At 50.1% G+C, this 23,649-nt stretch overlaps 1 protein-coding gene across 1 annotated transcript; it reads right to left on the bottom strand.

The window, feature by feature from the left end:
* Positions 1-323: 323 nt before the first annotated feature.
* On the bottom strand, positions 324-14,133 carry Pink1 (PTEN induced kinase 1). The gene is made up of 8 exons (XM_057783866.1): positions 13,689-14,133; positions 9,419-9,703; positions 8,549-8,649; positions 6,580-6,762; positions 5,991-6,154; positions 3,807-3,934; positions 3,335-3,571; positions 324-1,856 (listed from the first exon to the last, which is right to left on the bottom strand). Exons 1-8 carry the CDS (start codon positions 14,073-14,075, stop codon positions 1,599-1,601), a joined length of 1,743 nt encoding a protein of 580 aa, XP_057639849.1. The 5' UTR covers positions 14,076-14,133; the 3' UTR covers positions 324-1,598.
* Between the last annotated feature and the right edge of the window lie 9,516 nt (positions 14,134-23,649).

Raw genomic sequence — 23,649 nt, 5'->3', positions numbered from 1 at the left:
GACTAAGAATTGCTTCTGAAAGACTGTTGACTCGGCGGGGTAAGAGCACCGGTTGCTCTTGCCGAGGACCGGTTCAATTACCAGCACCCACATGGTAGCTCACAACTGTCTGTAGTTCTAGTCCTAGGAGATCTAATGCCCTATTCTGTCCTCTCAGGCCACCATACGTTCAAGTGGTACATCATACATTCAGGCAAAACCCCAATAAGCATAATATTAAACTAAAAAGAGCTTGCACTGGCGTTAGGCTACACCTGTGTTCTTATCAAGCACATATTAGATTGTATGTGAACCTTTCCTGTTAGGGGATAGGCACTGTTCTGTAAGCCAGAAACTCTGCTCAGCACATTACATTCTGCTCTGCATTGTACATTTAATATTTGACAGCTCCTGTAAGGAACGCTGGCCAAACACAACCATGCAGCTCGTGTGCGGCTCTGCTAGCTCCTGGTGCACGATCAGTTCAGCGGTGCTGAGCAAATACACAACTGGGCGATTGCTAAGGACACACTCCCAGGTGCTCCTCAGGTCAGCCTGGCAGACACCTGGCTATCAGAGGATAGCTTTTCCTGCTGATCTCTGAACACAAGCATGTCTCACACATAAGTTGCCCTTAGCCTAGGCAGCACATTCCAAGCCACACCATGGCCACCTCTGTCAGATAAATAGCACATTCCTGGTACTAGGGACAGATATCACAAACTGTCACCTGCTGCCTTGTCTTAGATCTCAGTGATGAAGTGCAGGTCTAACCCGCCCTCAGCCCGTCTTTGTCTGACAGCACAGCTGTTTAAACTGAGGACAGTAAGGGAAGGGGGTGCTTTCTGGTCAACAGTGGCACTGAGTGAGGTCTCAGCTTCACATTATCTTTCGCATGGACACTTTGTCTTAGTCATCAGTGAGCATCTAGCCGGGGACTGGGAAACACATCTGTGAGCCATGCTTGCCTGTCACTCACTAATAAGTGTGGGTTTGGTATTTCTTTTTCGTTTTTGTTGTTTTTTGAGACAGGGTTTCTCTGTTTGGTCCTGGATGTCCTGGAACTCACTCTGTAGACCAGGCTGGCCTCGAACTCACAGAGATCTGCCTGCCTCTGCCTCCCAAGTGTTGGGATTAAAGGTGTGCACTACCACCACCTAGCCAGTGTTTTGGCATTTCTAAGTGATGGGGGGGGGGGGAATGCAAAGAATTTACTGACAGCCAAATTTGAGTGTTGATCCTCTGCAGTATTTGTTCATCCTTTTGTCTCGCTGACAGTTGAGTCATTACAGCTACTTGATTTCCTGTCTGGCCTTCTACAGCTTGCCAACTCCTGATTTGAGCTGATGCCTTAATCCTATGGGAGAACTTAAGTGGGATGGGCCATAGGATTTATTCAGACCTGCACAGCTAGTGAATGTCTACAGCCTGAACTCTGTCTGAGGTCACTTTCCATTTCCTAGACCTAAGGCTTCCTCTTTGGCTGACCAGCCCCCCCCACTTCAGCTTGTCCCGACTCCCACCCACCAGCCAAGCCACCTCCTTTGGCCTTCACACACCCTCATGACATCAGGACACAGATGCCCCGAGTCTTTTAGTAACCGCACAACACAGAGTCTTCACGGGGCTGCCCTCCAGGAACGGAGGAGGAGGGCTGCCTGGCAGAGCGCCTCACACTCCAGGTTAGCCAGAAAGAGCATCTGCAGCTTTGTTTCCACACAGCTCTTCTCCATCAGCCTGCCAGCCAGCAGAGTGGCTGCTGACTGCTGAAGGAGCCAGCCAACCATCTTGTCCAATTTCAGATTCTTCAGGGCTAGAAGATGCTCACCCCAGAGGCTTAAGTGCAGCACGTTTGCAGCCACACGTGCAGAAGGTCTCTGCAAAGCAATGGAGGGTGCCGTCAGCATGCCGTCAGCAGGCACTTGGTCCACACTGTGCTGCTGAGGGAGTGCAAGGGGAACTGCCTGCCCCAATTCCATCCGTCCTCCACCCTCTGTCTTCCGTCAGCTGCTCCCTAACCGAGCACAGGCCCTAGCCCATGTCAGCTCTGCTGGGACACCTTTGTCATGGAGGGAACCCACATGACTGGGTTCTAGCACTGGTACAAGAGTTCTCACCTGCTGTGGTTGCTGAGCTAACGCTGTCTGAGCATCTGCTGTGAGGAGGCAGCTGTGAACACTGAGGTGTGTGAACAATGAGGGGGTGAACAGTGAGGGTGAACAGTGAGGTCCATGTACAGTCAGGTGTGAACAGTGAGGGGGTCAACAGTAAGGGCTATGAACACTGAGGGGTGTGCAGGCTGCAGAGCAGCAGGCTGAGGCTGGGTCTGTCTCGGGGTTTCTCTAAGGAGCCACCTGGGCCAGACCTGCAGTTGCAGTTCCCGCTCAGAGGTTGGCCTCACAGCTTGTCTGAGAGCAGCATTCCCTTCCAAGTGTGGCCTCTTTGTTATGCATTCCTCAAAAACACACCCTTTTCTTTCTAAGCCACTCTCTTACTGAAACAAAATTCAAATATTTTTCTTACGTTTACTTATATATTGGGGTGGGGCTGAAGGAGCTAGTTCTTCTGTAACATAGGTCCTGGGGGTCAAACTCAGTGTCAGACTTGGCAGCAAGTGCCGTTATCCACCAAGTCATCCGCTGGCCCTGGGTTTATATGATTATTATCGTTGTTGGATTGTATGATGCGTACGGGTGTGTGTGTATGGCACATGTGTGGAGGTCACAGCACAACTTGGTGGGGTCAGCTCTCTCTCTCTTCACCTTCACATCGGTTCTGGGGTTGAACTCGGGTTGTCCGGTGTGCCAAGCACCTTTACCTGCTGAGCCATCTCACCAGCCCATCCTTCTAAGCAACTTCCTACATAACCAAAGCCAAGAGGACTGGGAAACATGGAGGGCATGGTGTTTACCCAACATTCATGTGACCCTGGGTTTGAGCCCCATGAATAGGGAGTGAAAGGAGACCAAAAGATGCATTGCTAGGCCTCTGACCCTAGGACTCCAATTAAAGGCTTGCTGGCCAGCTTCCTGTTTCTGTTTGTTTGTTTGTTTTTGTTGTTTTTTACAGGGTTTCCCTGTAGCTTTGGAACCTGTCCTGGAACTAGCTCATGTAGACCAGGTTGGCCTCAAACTCACAGAGAACCGCCTGCCTCTGCCTCCCGAGTGCTGGGATTAAAAGCGTGCACCACCACTGCCGGGCCCTGCTCCTATTCTTAAAGCTGTTCTGTCCTGTAGTTGGCCTTTGCCTGTATATGACAGAGTTTAATGCCATAGGGCTTGCCTAAACTTGGCCTTTACTCAGACTTGAACAAGGGACCCTCATCCACACAATCCAAAGCCAGGAACAGCCTCACCTTGCTGGCCTCTCGCTGGAGCAATGACCTCACCAGCTGTCTTGCATCTGGAGGCACCAGTTTAGGCATCTCTGGCAGCTGAGCTTCCTGGTAGCTGCGGCTCTCAAGGTGGGCTCTGCCTTGGCCATAGAAGGGATTGGCAAGCCGAAAGATTTCATAGGCGATGGCCCCCACAGCCCAGGTGTCAGCCTTGCTGAAGTCAACCACTGTCCTGGGGCCAGGACGGGCTGTGGCCACCTGCAGGAAGCAGACAGTGAAAGAGATCAAACCTACCATTTGTGTTCATGTATGTCACCTTAGCCAGGGTCAAATCTAAACCAGAATTTAAATGTGCCATGGAGCTGTCACAGCTGCCTGGCTAATGCTGACAAACATCCAGGAACCTCAGGTCAGCCTAGTTAAAGCAGAGCCATGGGGCGGGAACCTTCGCTTATTGGGAAAACCTAGAAAACACACATTCAGCAGGACTCACCTCAGGGGCCATCAGGGAACCGTTGCCACCGAGGTCCACATACCAGCTGGTGAAGGGCAACTGTAGGCCAATGCGCTCGTCAGCCAGGCAGCACCCGAAATCCGAGATCACCAGCCAGGGGCAGTTGTCTGCAGAGGCAGCAAAGCTAAGCAGCAGGGTCTGCTCCTTCTCCCTCCCCTGGGTCCCTCCAAAAACCACCAACACATAGGTGAAATGAACGAATAAATAGGCTGTGTCCAGGAGCCCAGGCCACCAAGGCCTGGATGAGAGTCTATGAGTGAACTCACAGCAGGGCTGGCAACAGGTACATAGAACTGCTACCCAGAAACAAGGGCCAAAACCCAGGCCCAGGTAGGGGACTAGGTGGAGTGAGGAGGAGCTCCATGGAAAATGTTCTAATTAACTAGATGCGTACAGAGACCAAAGGACCTCAGCCTTGGCTAAATGATCTCCAAGGGTCTATACACTTTAGGAGTCTTAGGTTTGAATATGCAATGCCAATAAATCTAATAAATGGGTCTTGGGAGATAAAGGGGTTCCACACATCACACAGAGGTCCTTGAAAAAGCCAGTTCACAAAAAAAAAAAAAAAAAGAAAAAGCCAGTTCACTTTTAGCTTTTTAGTTATACATTTAATAATTTTAAATTTAAGTTTACTGTTTGTTTGGTTTTGGTTTTTCAAACAGGATTTCTCTGTGGCTTTGTAGCCTGTCCTGGAACTAGCTCTTTTAGACCAAGCTGACCTCAAACTCACAGAGATCTACCTGCCTCAGCCTCCCAAGGGCTGGGATTAAAGGCGTAAACCACCTAGCTAAATTTCAGTTTAATTTTTTAAAAATTATTTATTTATTATGTATACAATGTTCTGTCTGTGTGTATGCCTACAGGCCAGAAGAGGGCACCAGACCCCATTACAGATGGTTGTGAACCACCATGTGGTTGCTGGGAATTGAACTCAGGACCTTTGGAAGAGCAGGCAATGCTTTTAACCGCTGAGCCATCTCTCCAGCCCCCTCAGTTTAATTTTTTAAAGAATATTTATTTATTATGTATACAATATCCTGTCTGTGTGTATGCCTGCAGGCCAGAAAAGGGCACCAGACCCCATTACAGATGGTTGTGAACCACCATGTGATTGCTGGGAATTGAACTCAGGACCTTTGGAAGAGCAGGCAATGCTCTTAACCTCTGAGCCATCTCTCCAGCCCTAAGTTTAATTTTTAAAAAAGATTTATTTCTAGTTTTTTTTTTTTTTTTTTTTTTTTTTTGGTTTTTCGAGACAGGGTTTCTCTGTGGTTTTGGAGCCTGTCCTGGAACTAGCTCTGTAGACCAGGCTGGTCTCGAACTCACAGAGATCCGCCTGCCTCTGCCTCCCGAGTGCTGGGATTAAAGGCGTGTGCCACCATCGCCCGGCTCTAGTTTTATCTACATGTATGTGTCTGTCAAGTGTGTGTAGGTGCCCATGGAGGCCAGAAAAGATCATCTGGAGTTACAGGCAGTTGTGAGCTTCTTGTGGGTGCTGAGAACCGAACTCAGGTCATCAGGAAGAGAGTGGAGCACTTAGCCACTGAGCTCCCCAGCCCCATGACTCCTTTAGAACATCCCCAGGCAGGTGTCTTCTACCTGAGTGCTGCCAGTGACAAAGAAGGCCAGGTTTGTGCAGGCAGACTTCACTGAGCTAGAATCTACCTTCCTTTCACTGTTTTGAGAAGAACTGCCAAACTAATGGTATTGTCCGCAAGTGGGCCACAGAGAGAATCCTGGGAACTGTAGGAGAGCTGCTCCTGTGTCACCCATCTGATGCTGGGGGAACCATCTCTTGTTGTGGAGCTAAAGACGACAGTACAGAATCTTAGAGCATTCAGGGACTGGGCAGACAGCTCCATGGTTACAGTGATGAGGACCTAAGTTTGGATCCCCAGCCCCATGTCAAAGCTGTGACCTTGCACCATCTATGAGATCTGGTACCCTCTTCTGGTATGTATACATATACACATACATACATACATATATATACACATATACACATAATAAACATAAGGGAGAATGATGGAAGCAGAGGCCTGGCATCAACCTCTGGACCCCACATGTGCACCTCACATGTACACACACAAACCCTGACCTCAGTGTCTCCATTTCCCTTCCCCCATCTCCCTGGAGCACTCTGGTGTGGTCAGCACCTACCTGAGTCCAGTTCCACAAGTATGTTGTCAGATTTGAGGTCCCGATGGGCAATGCCTTGCTGAACCAGGTGGTCCACACCCTCCAGTAACTGCAAGGTCATCATGGTAGCCAGGCGGGGACTGGGAGTGTGCTCCTGAAGGTACTGGCGCAGGGTGAAGGGATAGCTGACGGGAGGACAGAATGGCTGGGCATCACAATTCCCAAAGCCTCATCCACTCTTAGGACTGGGCCTTTCTTCTTCTGGAGCTTCTGTTCTTTATCCCCAAGCATCCTCTAAGATCCTACCCTTCCTGACCCTGAAACTCGGAAGCCATGACAGTGCCACCCCCCCCCCACCTCCTCAGATCCATCTCTGCAGAGGGGTGGCACAGAGAAAGGAACCCATAGAGAGGGGACCTGTGACTGATAAGAGCGCTGGTTGGGACATATACTCTGGAAGATGGGGAGTCTGTACCATCCCAACAGCTGTCTCCCGCACACAGCATGCTTCGGTGTTCCCAGAAGCTCTATGCTCCAAGGACAGGGACCAGCTCCCACCAGAAAGGAGAGGCTGCTTTAGGGCCCCTGTTCCCCACACACCAGCACTTACTTCTTCATGACCAGGAACAGTGTGCGACTGTGGCCCAGTCCTTCCGGGTGGAAGTGCGCTGGCAGCACATCAGGGTATTCAGCCAGGGCCCCTGGCAGCAGGGGCACAGAGGAAGTGAAGGCGCGGAAAATCCGGATGATGTTGGGGTGTGGGGCCAGCTGCTTGGGACCGCCTCTGGATCTTCTGTTCAGGCAAATGGGACAGCAGATGAGGCCGGACCAGAGACAAGTGCTGGGAGGACAAGCTAAGGCCACCGCAAAGGCGCTCATTCACTCAGGCAGAGTGACCAGTATCCACTGCAGGTTTGCCCTGCTCCAGCTACTGCATGCACCATGGGGCACTCACCGTGGGGCACCCCAACAGGGGTGACCCCTCACATTCGAGGGCTCCTCTAGTCCACCCTTTGGCTCATCTTTTCATCCCACGTGGCCAAACACAATGGCTAAGACACCCTGGAAGCTGCCACACTCAGTCCTTGGCCTTGTCACTCATGTGCTCTAAGCTCAGGGCAGAGTGGGAAACGGGGACTACGACAGAGATGCACCATGCAAGGGGTCAGCAAGCACACAGCGCTAGAGTCGCTCAGCAGTGCGCACCCAGCAGTGCTGGTGCCCACTATTGGCCACTTGTCTAGCATTCGCTACTGTGCACTGAGTACCAGGCATTGGCTATGATGCTGGGAGCTGTGCACAGACAGGACAGAGTCACTAAAGCCACCACTTTGAGATCTAACACAGGAGGAATTCTTTTAGCTTTCCAAGGACAAGGACCAAGTCAGCTCTCTGAGGACAGGGATCCAGTCCAAATCTTCTCCCTGATTACAGGGACTAACATCCCCTTTCCCAAATGACACCCCAACACAGGTGCAGTCTGCTGTAATGGTGCCACCCGGTGGCCCTTGTCCACTCCTACAGGATGCTCCTTGTCCACTCCCACAGCCATGGCCCCACAGAGGCACAGTGGTTAACACTGTGGACAGGGTGGCTCTGCCTCCTGTGTGCCAGCTCTGATCCTCAAGCCTGACTGGACCAAGACTGGGCTGGTGGGGAAAGGAACGGGCAGGTTGGTCGCTTCTCTTAGTGGACACAGGGAAGGCCACAGGAAGCAAAGAGCTGAAGAAATGGAAAAGCCACGGGGAAGAAACACCAGCACTGAGGGTGGAGAGGAGAATTAGGAGGATGCCTGCACTGTCCTGGAGCCTTGTGGCTGAGTGCACATGCGCCCTTGTCCTGCCCTTCTGTGTCACAGGAGTGGTCCCCTGCACTATACAGCACTGTTCTTGCACCTGGGTCACTGGTGACATGCAAGTCAGGACCTAAGCAGAAGGCTGGCAGCGCCAGGGCAGGTGTCCTAAGAGCCTTCAGGCAGTGTGGGAGATGGGAGAGGGGCAGGGTATGTCTGAACTAGGTCTGTTTGCAGTGCTCAGAGAGCAGCCTGACATGGCAGACAGAGCTTGTACTTCTAGGGACAGTGGTGTGGAACTCAGAGTGGGGAGGGTGTGAACGGGCAAGGATGAAAAAGGAGGTGGGAGAAGCAGCAAGGAGCTGAGTCCGAGGCCTCTGGACGAAGGCCGGCTGAGTAGACGTGTCCCGAGTGCTTTAGGGGAGTTTCTCTGGAGACCCAGCAGCACGTCAGCTAGTGCCCTGCACAGACACCCAGGCTAGAACGCAGAGCCAACTGTAACTGTATAACCAGAGACACCTGTGCAGACAGGACTGGAGGCCAGATGGCTATGAAAGCCCTGGGAACAAGCAGAGGGAGGGTCAGGCTGTTTCAGATGGGAGTCTGCACATCATCAGGCTTGTGGCCAACATCAGCAGTGTTTCCACCTGGAGACTGCCTTCCAGGACATCACTCGATAACCACCCACTGCTGTGTGGCACATCAGACATGGCGCTGAGTGCTGGAGATAAGAATGATGTGTTCTCAAAGAACCTGTGATTGCTCTGGTGGGCAAAGCAGTGCTTACCTGTAGGTGACTCCTCCATACTCTCCATCCAAGGCCACCTGGCTTGCTGGGACCAGCTCCTGGCTCATTGTGCTTAAGATGGCTTCACTGGAGGAACCTGCCTAGAACACATCCACAGTGCACCCATGATTCCACAGACATGCGTGGAATGTCAAGTCCACGGCCTGCTTGGGATCTAAACCAGGACGTCTGCAACCTAGAACTGGCTTTGACAGTCAAGGTGAAGTAACCTCTCTAAAGCAGCGAGGCAAAAATAGTTCCTCCTGGAGCCTGGAGGGAGGTACCACTTGGAGCATGCCTCCCACACCTCAAACCCTTGGTACAGTCAAGCGGCCCTGGGCAGGAACAGAGGCCAAGATTTCAGAGCCCAGAATGCTTCACACAGGGATGTCTCTGGTCACCTCCAGCTCAAACTGGCCACAGAAGGGTGGCAGCAAGCCTTGGATCAGGTTGTTGAAGTATGGGGAAAAACATGGTTCCCCTGGCCAGGGAAGCCAGTCATAGACGGCATGAGGGGTGAATGGTTATATGGCTGACCTCAAATGAAATAACCAGCAGCTCAGGAACCCATGGTTTAAGCAGTTGCCACTCAGAGTGGTTCACAGACCAGAAGCCTGGGCATCATCAGAACCTGGATAAAAGTTAGACTCTCAAGCCCTGACTGACAGAATCCAAATCCGTCATGGGGCTGAGTCTCTGGTGGATGGTGGATATGTTACAGTCTAAGACTGCTAACTCCAGCTCTCACGTAAGAGAGCGGACATCTAACCCCACAGGCCGTTCTTGAGGAAAACCTGTGAGAACCTCCCCCGCCCCTGAAGACTGACACTTTGAGATGTGCCTACTCAGAGATGAAAGGGCCATCCTTACCGAGATATTCCACATCATCTTGATGGCAAAGGGAAAGGCCAGGGTCCCTGGAGCCTGCTCTCTATCTGCTCCCTTTGGGAGGATATCCGGACCATTTCTTAGAAGGCTAACACACATGGCCTTCTTCAGGTGCTGGGGCAGCGTGGGCATGGTAGCTTCGTACACAGCAGCACTGCAGCCCTTGCCAATGGACTGTCCTATCAGATAATCCTCCAGACGGAAGCCGTGCCAGCACCGTGTGTCCAGGGGGTCAGACACCAGCTTGTTCTTCTGTGTAAAAATGGCCTGTGAGGAAAAAGGCACTGTGATCTTGGGGGCTCTAGTGAGGCCACCATAGAGCAAACACAAGAGGGAGAGAGGCACAGTGAGGCAGGGTCCTCACCAAGACCGCCACCTTGACTTTGAGGGTGGGCTTGTCCCGGGTACAGGCTAGCCTGCTTCTGTCTCACTGTCTAACAGTCTTTCCCAGACACCCCTTCACTGTGATCGGAGACAGCCCAATGCACCAATGCAGGCCCCGCATCGGTGGCGTTAACCAACCGCAGACTGAAAAAAGGTCTTTTTTTTTTTTTTTTTTTGGTTTTTCGAGACAGGGTTTCTCTGTGGTGAAAAGGGTCTTAAAAAATACAACTGCAGACTGTTTAATCCCAGTACTCGGGGAGTCAAAGGCAGGTGGATCTCAGGAGTTCAAGGCCAGTCTGGTCTACAAGAGCTAGTTCCAGGACAGCTAGGACTGTTAAACAGAGAAACCCTGTCTCAAAAAAAATTATATCTGCAGTCCAGAATGCTGGTGCACACCTGTCTCAGCACTCAGGAGGATCACGAGTTTGAGCCTGGGCCATATAGTGAGACCTTGATTTTTTGTTTGTTTTTTCAAGATGGGGTTTCACTATGTAGTCTTGACTGTCCGGGAACTCACTCTGTAAACCAGGCTGGCCTCCCGAGGGCTGGGATTAAAGGGGTGCGCCACTGCCACCCTAAACAAGTAATTCACATGTACGTTTTTCTTGCCATTATTCTGTGAACACCACAGTGAGCAACTCTTCACATGGCATGTGTTAGGTCTTTGTGAGGCCATGCCGGGCACTGCCGGTGATCAAGAGATGATGTGCAGCACACAGGAGCTGCACACAGGTCCGTCCATACAAAACCACTATCTGACCAAAGAGATGCAAACTGGGTCTGTTGATCTGGATATCTGAACAGGACCTAGAATCCATTCCCTGTGGACACCAAGGGACAACTCTGGCTTGTCCTGGAGCTTTGCCAGCCCAGGCTGTGAATGCCTATATTTGTTTATTTCTGGGGAGCTGGGGCCTTCCCAACACTAGGCAAGTGCTCTGTCTCTGAGCTATACCCCAGCCCTAGCTGTCACTCTGTACTTATCCCATAGCTGCCTCTCCCCGAGTTCCTTCATGAACCTCTCCAGGCCCCCTTCTGCATGCTTGCTGTGCCGAGCACACCTCTGTTTGTTCAAGGCCAGCTCAGGTCATCCCACTCCATAACCAGCCCTGGGGACCAACCTGTCACACATGCCTTCTGCGGTTCCCTAGGCTCTGGGTCCCTAGAAAGAAACTACTACACCTTGAACTGAAACTTCTAACTGTTCAGTACAACGGAAATGGGTGTCCCTTGCTATCAGCTTCATAAGATCCAGGGGCAGGAGAGATGCCTGCAGAGTAATCCCCATCATCCAGGGTTTTGAGTTCGAGATACTTTTTAACTTTTTGTTTTGAAGCAATTACTCTCACAGAAGTTGCAAAAATAGCACAAAAAGTCCCTGGTGCCCTTTCCCAGCCTTCCCAATGGCAACACCTATACAGTGGTAGCACAAACTGTCACCAAGGTTCATCCGATTGCAGCAGGTTCCAGAATTTCCTTCCTTTTCAAAGGCTGAATAATATCCTACATTGTGTGTATGCACCACTCTGTCTGTCCATTCAGGCACTGACGGACGTGGGGTCACCTTTACCCCTTGGCTACTGTAAATAAGCTGTCTTGAGCGTAAGCGTAGCAAGGTCTGTGCACGCTTTCCATTCTGTCGGGTATCCATGGAGAGAGGGATTAGATAGAGTGGTTCTGTTCTTAGCCTTTGCTACCATTTTCCATAGCAATTGCAGCACACAGGACTTTATATGAATGTTTTCTTACCCCCAGTAGATGCCAATGACTGCAATGACAGGCTGGTGGGGTAAATACATATTTAATTTTGTATTACTTTCCATCTGCGATAGCCACCAATAAGGCATGAGAGAGCCCATCTCCCTGCCCTCATTGGTACCTGCTATTGTCCTTATTTCTATCTTAGCTGTTCTAGTAAGCGTGCACGGATATCTCATCTCATTTTAAAGTGGACATGACACCTGGCCAGTGGTGCTGAAAATCTTCACATATGCTTACCTGTCACCTGTACATAGTTTTCTATTGGTTTGCTTGCTTGCTTGGGACAGGGTCTCACTGTGTGGTTATGTAAGATACAGAAATTGAAGCCGGGTGGTGGTGGTGCATGTCTTTAATCCTAGCACTCGGGAGGCAGAGGTGGGAGGATCTCTGTGAGTTTGAGGCCAGTCTGGTAGGCTCCAAAGCTACAGAGAAACCCTGTCTCAAAAAAAAAAAAAAAATACAGAAATTGAATCATAGTATTAGGAACAGAAAGTAGAGGAAATGCTTGCTTGGTTCTTCTTTGATCCATGTTTTTAAACATGATGCTTCATCCTCTGCCCCTCAGCCCAACCCTGTAAGATGCAGGGGCTACCTTCACTCGGCACATGGTTCCAGACCCCAGAAAAAAGGTTGGCTTCCCAAAAGGCTGAATTCTGGCAGCCGACAATGGAAAGACTTGAACTATACAGCCAGCTCTTTCCCGGGCCTGCCTGCAGGCTTTAGATCTGCCAGCCCAACAAGAGCCAAGTCCTCAAAATAAGTCCCCGGATCTAAATATATACACCCTGTTAGTTTTGTTTGTCTGGATGACCTTGACTAGAAGACTCTGTGAGCAGAAAGAGAGGTCGCTGTGCTATTTCAAGAGTTGAAAAGATCGAAGAACTCCCATGTATCCAATGATAGCCGCTCGGGTTAACTAGCATGGCAGATCCGCTGTGTTCTCCCTCAGTCTCGTCTGTAGTTTCTGCTCAGCCTCTCGCCCACCGTCTGTCTAAACTGGAGCAGCAGTCTGGCTCAGCAGTCTGGCTCAGCAGTCTGGCTTTGAGAGGGCGGGCTTTGGGCACTACCTTTAACCAGCAGTGTGACTTTGGGTAAGCCATCTCACCTTTCTTGAGTACGTGTCCTCCATAAATTGGGATGACAACTGCATCAAGGAATAAGAGTATTATGATTTTTAGAAAATGAATACAAAGCATAGTGGCGCAGGCCAATAATCCCAGCACCTGGGAGATGGATAGGAAGATCAAAAGTTCAAGGCCAACCTGAACTACTTAACAAGTCAGCCCCCTTACTCCCGCCACACGCTCTAAAAGAAAAGAAAAAAATTTACTCAAAGCCACTTGCCACAATGCAACAGGAACTAATAATTAGCAATATCTCTTCTAAAACATACTGTTTGTAAAAGAAATGCAAAGTGCTGGCCTATCGGGCCATCAGTAATGGGAAGTAAGTCGGACTTAACTGATGATTTCCGATTTACAGTTCAGTAAAAACAGACCTTAATCTTTATGTTATCCCTCCACCTACCCCCACTACCAGGTCTAGGTATGCCCTCATGACGTGTTGCTCCTAGAGGCATAACTAAAATGCCACCCACCACTTAGTACGGTCCGCGAGTACCCCACCCCTTGAGTTGCCCAATCACGGCTCAGGGCCCTGCCCCTCCCAAATGCCCAGGCCCTATCTCAGATTCCTGGTTCATCCTCAGACCTGCCCCTACACTAAGACTCCGAGCCTGAGGCCAAAACTGGCCAGCTAGCTCCGCCCCTAATTCCGCCCCCAATCAGCGGCGCAAACCTAAAGACTCAAGAAACGCTTTCCAGACCTGCACCTAGCCACGCCTCCACCCTAAACCCGCGTTCCCTATTTCCTACTGACTCGAGGGGCCTCCACGCCCCTGCTTCCAGCTTTGGTTCTAGCTGTAGCCTCTCCCTGTCTGGTTCCAGGTCCTCGACGGACTCCAGCCCCTGATCCTAGCCTCGCCTCCACCCTAGCGCCACTTTAGCTGTGGCTCCGCACCCAGGGTTCAGGGCCCGCCCCCCGGCCCAGCCCCACTCTCCTAGCCCCGCCTCCTCCTGGTCCAGGCCCCGCCCCCCGCTACGCTCACCTGGATCTCCTGACAGGCCGAGGCGGCCCGCCGGCCCTCCGCCTGCTTCTCCTCGATCAGCCCCAGCCCCAGCCCGAAGGCCAGGAAGACTGCTCGGCCGCAAGGGCCAGCACCGCCCCGGGCCCGCACCAGGAACTGCCGCTGGATCCGCGCCGCCAGCCCCGCCACCGACTGGCGGAAGAAACGGTAGCGGTCGGGAAGGGGGAGCCCGAGCGGGCCCGGCTGTACTCTAGGGCCTGCGACCCGGCCCGGACGCTCTCCGCGGCCCCAGGCTCCCGCGGGGCCGGGCTTCCCCAAGCCCGAGACCGGGCCGGGCTTGGCTGCGAAGCGCAGCAGCAGCGCCCGACCCAGCTGCAGGCCTCGGCCCAGGGCCTGTCGCACCGCCATGGTAGCGCGGCGATCCCGCTGCCACCGCCACCGCCACAAACGTCCGGGAAGCAGAGGACAACAACAAACTTGGGGCGGAGCCTATGCGCAGGCGCGGGGGGCGGGGCCGCGGCAGTTCCCCTGCTAGGTGCGCGAGGGCGCTGTGCGCTCATCCGCTAGTCTCTCCTAGTCTGGCTGGTTTGCACTTTGAACCCTGATGGAGCGTTTGCAAAAAACTTCCCTGATCCTGGTTGAGAAATTGAGCCGGTAAACTAATACCTGTTATCAATCACCAATCCAGGCCCTTTACACCTTCAAACTGATGTAACTCCCCCGCCAATGATAGAAGAGTGCCAATTTTGTAGATTAGAGAGTGCTCTGTTTCCAGATTGCATGCAGATATCAGAGCTGAGGTTGAAGTTCAAGCCGCTCTGGCTGTCGAGGGCCTGGTCTCTTCTCCCTCACCCCCAAGTGCCCTCGTTCCTGTACAGGTAGAGGTTCCAGAACTCAGGATTTAGGAGGAAAATCTCAACCAAAGGCCCCAATGTACGTCTACTGAGTGCTGGAACGAAAAGCCTGTGCCACCACACGCTTTCCAGGCTTAAAACAAACAAAAAATCCTAACGGGCTAGAGTTATGACTTACTCATTAAGAGCACTGGCGGCTTTTCCAGAGGCCCCAGGCTCACAATCATCTGTAACTCCAGTTCCAGAGGATCCAACACTGTCGTCTGGCCTCCTCAGGCACCAGGTACACAAGTGGTGAATAGCGATGTATGCAGGAAAACCATGCATATAAAATAAAAAACAAAACAAAACCACCACCAACAAAACCGCCTGAGGTCCAGGGCTCTAGCTCAGGTTCTTACATTTGCAAAGCAAACTTTACTTGTTTGCATATTTGTGAGTGTGTGTGTGTGTGTGTGAAGTTTAGCTCTAGAAATCAGGCAACTGCAAAGGGATCCATATTTGAATGGTAAGTATAAGGTGTGTGTATAAGGTATATGCATCTAGTTATGCAGATGGAAACCCAGTAATTTCACACTTGCTTGTTGATTCACAGAACGCATACATATGTTCAGAGTACTGAGTGTGGTGGCCCACAGGCTGAAATACATAGAAAGATCCAGGCTAGTCAGGGATACATAGTGAAACCATGCCTATAAAAAAATGTCATTCCACAGAGTGTAAAACTGAAGACACCCATAGGAATGAGTGCCCTCTAACCACATGGCTAGCGTTTTATAAACATAGTAAGGAGCTAAAGGCAAGAATAAAAGGACAAGTCAGGCGGTGGTGGTGCTTGTCTTTAATCCCAGCACTCAGGAGGTGGAGGCAGGCGGATCTCTGGGAGTTCGAGGCCAGCCTGGTCTACAGAGCGAGTGCCAGGATTGTCAAGGCTACAGAGAGAAACTTTGTCTTAGGAAAACAAAAAGAATAAAAGGATAAATGTTGTTATTTAATTTACATGATGTTCAGAGGCAGTGAGACTCATCTGTAGTGTTCCGGGTCAGGACACTGAGTGTCCTTGAGTGGGCAGTTCCTAGAGGGATGTGAAGAGTTTTTTGGATGCTGGTGACCTCTTTCATGACCTGTGTGTCCATGTGATGAAAATTCATTTCGTTCACTGGTCCTGAGTATACTATTCCAATAAAGATTTTGTGGCGGACTGCCTCCCCAGTCCTGAGACCATAGGATGCTCTAGCACACCCAGCTGCGGTACACAACGCCTAGGAGCAAACCCAAGGTTTCATTTGCCTTAGTCGAGCTCTCCAGCCACTGCGCTCCATCCCCAGCAGGATTTGCTCTCTAATCTCCTGTAACACAATCCTTTTCCACGAGGCCTGAGAAGCACAGCCTTTGGAGTTCAGGAGTGCCTTTGTGATAAGCCTCGGGATTTGTTCTCCTAAACCCCGCAGGCAGTCTCACTGGACCGGGATAGGTAACCCGCCTGCTGGAAGCGAATTCTCCAGACTAATGTTAATTAACCCGCTGCCACTATAAATTGGCTGTGCTCACATCTCCTTCTTAGGGGAAGTCTTAGCTGCTTAGGACAGGTCTGAGCCAAGCACAGCGTGAATCCTCATTCCTTGGCAGACAGCTGTACAGACAGGTGAGGTCTGCACACAGAAGCTCCTGGCAGGGCCTGATGGCCCCTGTGTTCTCCACCTGTCATCGATGACTGGCTCAGGAAGTACCTTTCTCTCCAACCTTCCCCACCTTTCTTTGTTTATTTATGGGAGGTACGTGCTTCTGTGTGCACACCTGTGCAGGTAGAGGCCAGAGGTCAACATCAGGTATCCTCCTCTATTGCTGTCACAATATTTCTTTATCTTTTTAAAACATGGTCACTCAAAAAAAAAAAAAAGAAAAAGAAAAAAAATAAAATAAAACATGGTCACTCACTCAACTCGAAGCACTCCATTTATCTAGAGTGAATGACCAGTGACCTCTGGGGATCTGCCTGTCTCTGCCCCTCCACTCTCAACGCAGGGCTTACAGACATGCACTGTTGCACCCAGCCTTTATATAGGCCTTGGGATTCGAGCTCAGGTCCTCACGTTTGTGCAGCAAATACTCTACCTAATAAGGCATTTTCCCAGCCCGCTTTTGTCCTATGATGGAAACCTTTCTGTGCCACCGAGGGTCTCAGAGGGGGGAAATCCCCAGTTCTCCTATACTGTCTCCCAGCTTGGCACTGATACCCAAGAAGGTCAAAGTGGGGACATGGGATATGGCCTTCTGTGAGAACCCTGCTTACGTTGCAGGCTTAATATTTCTATACGAGAGAACCGTTCATCCACAGCACATTAGACAGCAGCTATGTGCCAGATAAGCTCTGATCTGCTCAGAAGCAAAAATGAGAGGACAGAAAGGGTGCTAGGGAGGCCACAGGACCAATCTCTGGTCTACTTCCCTTCCAAGGGCATCCTTGTGTCTGCTCAGCACTCCCCCCACGCGCACGAGACATCTGAGTTTTGGTAAAGTGCATATTAGTCCTAAGAAGCATCGTTTAACCTTCTCCCAAAGGACATGAGAGGAAAAGCTGATGTTAATGTAAAAATGGAAAAGGCAAGAGTTGAAAAAAAAAAAAAAACAGCCTTTGAGTGTGTTTGTCCTTTCCTTTCTGGACAGCATCCCTTGGCACTGGCTCACCAGCTCATCACTGACTCCTCCTGGCAGGGATGCATGCATTTTCCCAAAACAGCAATGTCCTCTAGCCACAGCCCATTTCAGAATGGCTATCTGTGAACTCCAGCAGAGTGGGAGGGGCAGGCTCCTGGAACTGTTGACAGAGCAAAGCTGAGACCACGTCAAAATCCTGCCCCCTAAAACCCCCCAAAATCCTGCCCCCTAAAACCCCTTGGCTGGAGGCCTTAGAGGCTACCATCAGAACACAGTGGACAGGGAGGCACATTTCACAAGCATCACCGTGGTGCTTGGGCCAAGAAGGCTGGAGACATCGTGGGCAGTGGAACAGGGAGAAGCCATATTGTTGAGAAGATCAGCGGTGTGTGGTTTGTGCCGTTGGTTTTCTGCTGCCCTGTAGTGACTTCTTTTTTTTTTTTTTTTTTTTTTAATATTTATTTATTTATTATGTATACAGCATTCCTTCCATGTGTGCCCACAAGCCAGAAGGGGGCGCCAGGTCTCATTATAGATGGCCATAAGCCACCATGTGGTTGCTGGGAATTGAACTCAGGACCTCTGGAATAGCAGTCAGTGCTCTTAACCACTGAGCCATCTCTCCAGCCCCCTGTAGTGACTTCTTATGGATAAAGCACCCATGCCACCTGCTACAAAGTCCTCTCCAGGCTCTCTGTCCTGGCTTATTGCTCTTAGGACAAAGTCCAAGCTCCTTCCCTAGGCACAGAATGTTCCTCACTATTCTTCTGGCATCTCACTGTGCCCTTGCTTTCCCTGTAGGGACCTGCAGTACTGGGACCATTTGCTGTGGCCCCGGTTGTCTCTCTGATCCTGAGGGTCTAATATGCCTCTCCAAATCTCTGTTCGTACTCAAGGTTCAGGAAGCCTCCCCTGCCTTTCTCTGGAATGGACTGGAAGCTCTTCCTCTCTCCCCGTGCTACATGTGAGCTCTTTAAGAACGGGGCCTGTGGTGTTTAAACCTGGTTTCCTTGGCACCTAATGAAAGGCTTCCTGGGTCCCCAGCCCTTGTTTGAAAGTCTACTGGGAATGCAAGCCTTCAGTGGGCTTTCTCTGCTAAAGCAAGACGAAACCAGCAGCTGTCTCCTGTCCCAGCTCTCCCCAAGCCTTGTTTCCACCCCAAGAGGTAATGAAATTTTACTTTTGAACTGTTATTTTAAGTAGTTTCCACTACATTGCTGCTGTTCTTCTCCATCCCGTTCCCCCCCACACCTTGAAACAGGGTTTTCCTGTCATACTGCTTACGTGGCTCTGAGGACGGAACCCAGAGCCTGGTGTTTACAGACAAGTATTATACTGAGGGAGCTACACTTGCAGCCATGCGACTCCTGATTTAGAAGAGGGGGCTATATCAGGTGCTAGCCTGGCCATGCCCAGCCTCTCTGTCTTGAACCTGACAGAGTCCATTGCAGTCAGGTGGACTCCCACACAGGGCCAGCCACGCTTACTTCTTCTGACCCTCCTGCCACTGGAATCTTTTCTCGTCTCCTGTTCTTTTCCTTGCCCACATACATTTTCAACACTTGTATTTTTAGAATGCCCAGGACCTGGTATTTATGGTCCCGTGTGAGCACAAAAGATACAGACTGGACCTCGGGAACTCGCTTTTAGGGTAGGATGTGTGGAAAGAGTTGGATGTGTGATTAATCATCATTGTCAGTGTGACTGGGTTTAGAAGCACCTAGGTGGAGCTCACCTCTAGGTGTTTGTGAAGGTGTGTCCAGAGAGGATTAAGCGAGGATGGAAGACTCACCTTGAATGTGAGTGACACCATCCCCTGGGCTGGGGACAGCACAGAGTAAAAGGCAAGTGGGGGCGGGGGGAGAAAGCCAGCTGAGCAAGTGTGTTTCTTGACTGCTTCTGTCCACCACTGGGTCCCCCAGGTCACAATGCACTTGACCTCTGAGGTCAGGAGTTAATAGATTCTTCCTCCTTTAAGTTGTTATCAGGCAGGGACTGGAGCGATGGCTCAGAGGTAAAGAGCACTGGATGATCTTCCAGAGGTCCTGAGTTCAATTCCCAGCAACCACATGGCAGCTCAGAACCATCTATAATGAGATTTGGTGCTCTCTTCTGGCTTGCAGGCATCAACAGACTTCTAGCACAACCTCTGTGATGTACATGTCTGAGACTTAGTAAGATAGCTACCTATAATTAATCTATCATCTATCTATCATCATTGCCCATTACCATCTATCATTTATCTATCATGATCTACAATCTATATCATCTATTACTTACTTGTCATTTGTCTATCATTGACTTATCACCTATCTATAATCTATCATTAATCATCTATCTATAATCTATCTTCTGTCTGTTTGTTTTTCTGTCTTTCTCTCTTTTTATGCCTATCTATCATCTATTATTTATCTTTCTCTCTGTCTATCATCTATCATCAATCAATCATCTATAATCTATCCATCTATTCTCTTTATCAATCTAACTACTCTATCTATCTATCTATCTATCTATCTATCTATCTATCTATCTATCTATCTATCCTTTCAGCTAGCTAGTTAGCTAGCTATCATCTATCTATCCATCCATCTCTATGCTCTTTCTCTCCACCCTCTATCTTTGTGGTGCTGGGGAAGACCAGGGCCTCACACATACCAGACAAGCACTCTGAGCTACATTCCCAGCTCTATTTCTTCTTCTTCACCCCCCATACCTGCAAGCCCATCGTTTGCATTATGGTGGATTGAACTGGAGCCTTGCACATGCTAGGTGAGTACTTTGCCACTGAGTTATGTCCCTAGCCCCTAAAAACAAAACAATTTGGTCTGGAGAGATGGCACAAAGATTAAAAGCAGAGGCTGCTCTTCCAGAGGTCCTGAGTTCAATTCCCAGTAACCATATGGTAGCTCACAACCACCTGCAATGAGATTTAGTGCCCTATTCTGACCAGCAGGGGCACATACTGGCAGAACACTGTATACATAATAAACAAATAAATCTTTTTAAAAAGCCCAATTCGGCCGGGCGGTGGTGGCGCACGCCTTTAATCCCAGCACTTGGGAGGCAGAGGCAGGCAGATCTCTGTGAGTTCGAGGCCAGCCTGGTCTACAAGAGCTAGTTCCAGGACAGGCTCCAAAGCCACCGAGAAACCCTGTCTCAAAAAACAAAAAACAAAAAACAAACAAAAAATAAATAAATAAAAAGCCCAATTCGTTGATTATTTATTTTGAGACGAGTTCTCTCTCTATAGCCCTGAATGTCCTGGAACTCACTGTGTAGACCAGGCTGGCCTTGAACTCATAGAGATCCACCTGCTTCATTACTTTTTATTTGTATGTATTTATTTTGATTTCTACATATACTTGTGTTTCTGTGTGACATGTGCATCACATGTGTGTAGGTGCCTGTGGAAGCCAGAAAAGAGTGTTGGGTCCCCTGGATCTGGGGTTACAGGCAGCTGTGAGCCTCCTAATATAGGTGCTGGGAACTGAACCCCGGTCCTCTGCAAGAGCAGTACATGCTAAATGCTCTTAACTACTGAGCCAAATCTTTAGTCCTAACCTTTCTTTTTCAGGTGTGGTCTTGCTAAATTACCCAGGCTGGCCCTCAAATCACTGTGTGTCTAACTAACTGCGACTGGCCTTGAACTCCTGTTCCACCCACGTTAGCCTCCGGGGTAGCTGAGATTCCAGGCCTACACCACTACGCCCAGCTACTTGCTAAGGAATAGTGGCTTTCACTTGAGACACACTGTGTACTGCTGGTATTTGTCATTGTAGCTGTGACCTTGTTCCTGCCCAGAGGAAATCCTCCAGCTTCGTGGGATGGAAGGAGGCAGGCGGCAGCAGCTGGCAAGAGCAGAGGAAGCAGACATGCTTCTATTTATTTCCATCGGAATCTGGGTCTGTGCCTTAGGGTTCTACAGGCACCAACACACTGAACAATAGAGCAGGTGGGGTTCTGAAAACCCCGCTTGACAGCGCATGTGTGCTGCACAGCCAGGTGCCAAGTGAAAATGCTTTGGATTTAACATCCCAGCCTCTCTTGGACCAATAACTATAGCTCTTCAGGAGATACTATTCAACTAATTCTGGAAGCTTCCATTGAGTAATGACTTCCCCTGCCTGCTTTCACAGAGTCCCTGTGTCTGGCCTTGTTTTTCACCCTCCCGAAACCCCCAATGCTCCACGCTACAGTCTTTTGTATGCTCCCAACCTGTCTTGACCCTTGGCTGAAATATGGCTGTCTTCTCTGGGGAGCTCTGTGCCTTCTGTCCCCTGCCATTGTCTTCCCCTTGGCTGACATGACTGAGCTCTGGGAGGCCAGGGACTTCAACTTATCCCCTGCTGTGTCCCAGCACCAGCACAGAGCTGTTAGTATGTAGTTAAGGGAATCGGGTTGGCATGCGGCTCAGTTGGTAAAGTGTAGACCTAGCATGCACACAGCCCTAGCACCCATAAAACTGGGCACCATAGTGTACGCTTGTAGTCATAGCACTAGAGAGGTAGAGACAAATGGAGCAGAAGCTCAAGGTTATCTTCGAGTTTGAGCCCAGCCTGGGCTACATGAGACCCTGTCTGAGAGAGAGAATGAGAGAGAGAGAGAATATTAAATTGGTTGTAAAGATTGCCTGATTGTAAAATTCATCCTCAAAGGCCCGGAATGTTTCGCCTTAGACTAAGGCAAGCGCTGACATTTTCTGGCTTCCTGCTGAGCACCTGCTGCTGGGCTGCTGATTTTTAACAGGCTCACTCTGCTGCCAGGCTGGCCTTAAACTTACCATGACTCTTCTGCCTCAGCCTCCCACGTGCTGGGTGTCCTATTTAGTTTCATTTGTTTGTGGAAACAGGGACTCTCTATACTGCCCAGACTGTTCTGGAACTTACTATGTAGACCAGGCTGGCCTTGAACTCACAGAGATCTGCCTGCCTCTGGTCTCCTATAGCTGAGACTAATGGTGTGTGCCACCGGGCCCTGCCTGGGTAGGTTTTGTCGCCTTGACAGAAGAAGCTAGAGTCATCTGGGAAGAGGAACCTCAACTGGAAAACTGTCTCCACCAGATTGCTTGTAGGCAAGTCTGCAGGGTGTTTATTGGTTAATGATAGATGTGGGCAGGTTGGTCCTAAGTTGGACAAGAAAGCAGGCTGAGCAAGCCGTGGGGAGCAAGCTTTTGTCCATGGCTTCTGCTTCAGTTCCTGCTTCCAGGCTGCTGCTCAAGTGCCTGCCCTTGCTTCCCACAATGATGGACTGTGATGTGAGGAACACGATGAAATAAACCCCATCATCCCCAAGTCGCTTTTGGTCATGGTGTTCTATCACAGCAATAGAAACCCCAGCTAAGACACCGGGATTGCAGGCATGGACCACCATATGTGGCTTAAACACGGGGCTTTCAATTTTGCATGGTTTCATTCAGACCCTCACAACAGCCCCATTTACAGCTGAGGATAGGGAGCCTCAGAATAATGAAATAGCTCACGCCAAACCACGTGACCTGAAGGTTGTTTAAGCCAAAGCACAAACTTCTTTAAACATTTTAATTTTATTTTTAGTGCATGCATGCATGTGTGCCTCTGTGTGTGCACATGTTTATGTGTGCATGTCTGTATATGCATGTGTGTGCATGTGCATGTGTATGCATGTGTGTGTGCTTACCAATGCACAAAGCACTCAGTCCCTCCCTGGTTACCATGCATCCCTGTACTTCACTGGTTAGCGTAAATACCTGTCCCTCCCTGGTCAGTGTGCATCCTTGTCTCTCCCTAGGTAGTTATGGTGTGAGTGCCTGTGCGTGCATTACATCTTTCTACTCCCCCTCTCTCTTCATGCTGAACATTCCTCAAGAGCAGCCTGTTTCTTCTACATTGTTCTTTCTTCAGAATTCAGCATATTTGGCATACAAGAGACACCCAGTAAACAGTCCTGGCTATGGGAGAATGGAAGAAAAGTGTTCAGAACCGGACAGAGCAGGTTCTGGCTCTGCCATCTGCTGGCTGTTTGACTTTGGGCAAATGATTTAACCTCTCTGATCTTCAATGTGTTTATTGATAGAATGAAAGCAAAACCATTTATGGGCTTGATAAGTGAGGGTGCAGTGAGTTCCTTCATGTCAAAAACCTCAGCAGAGCGCACAACTTCCATGTCACTGTGGACCAAGGGTCCTTTCTTTTTCTTTTGGTTGAGACAGGGTCTCATTATATCACCCTGACTGGCCTGAAACTCCCTACATAGACCAGGCTGACCTTGAACTCACAGAGAGGTGCCTGTCTCTGCCTCCGGAGTGCCAGGATTAAGGTGTGCACCACCACACCCCGAGGAATCTGGGATTCTCTGCTGAGCTCTATGAGGGTTGTAGAATAAATTCTCACTTACTCTGCCCCATGACCTAAAAAGGGAGGTGACAGTCAGCTCCCGGAACCACTGAGCATTGAAAATAAAGAGTAGTACCAAAGCATGCAGCACTTAGTGGG

The sequence above is a fragment of the Chionomys nivalis genome, chromosome 11, assembly GCF_950005125.1.
Source record: "Chionomys nivalis chromosome 11, mChiNiv1.1, whole genome shotgun sequence".
Classification (NCBI taxonomy): domain Eukaryota; kingdom Metazoa; phylum Chordata; class Mammalia; order Rodentia; family Cricetidae; genus Chionomys; species Chionomys nivalis.
This window is presented reverse-complemented; position numbering and strand designations above follow the sequence as displayed.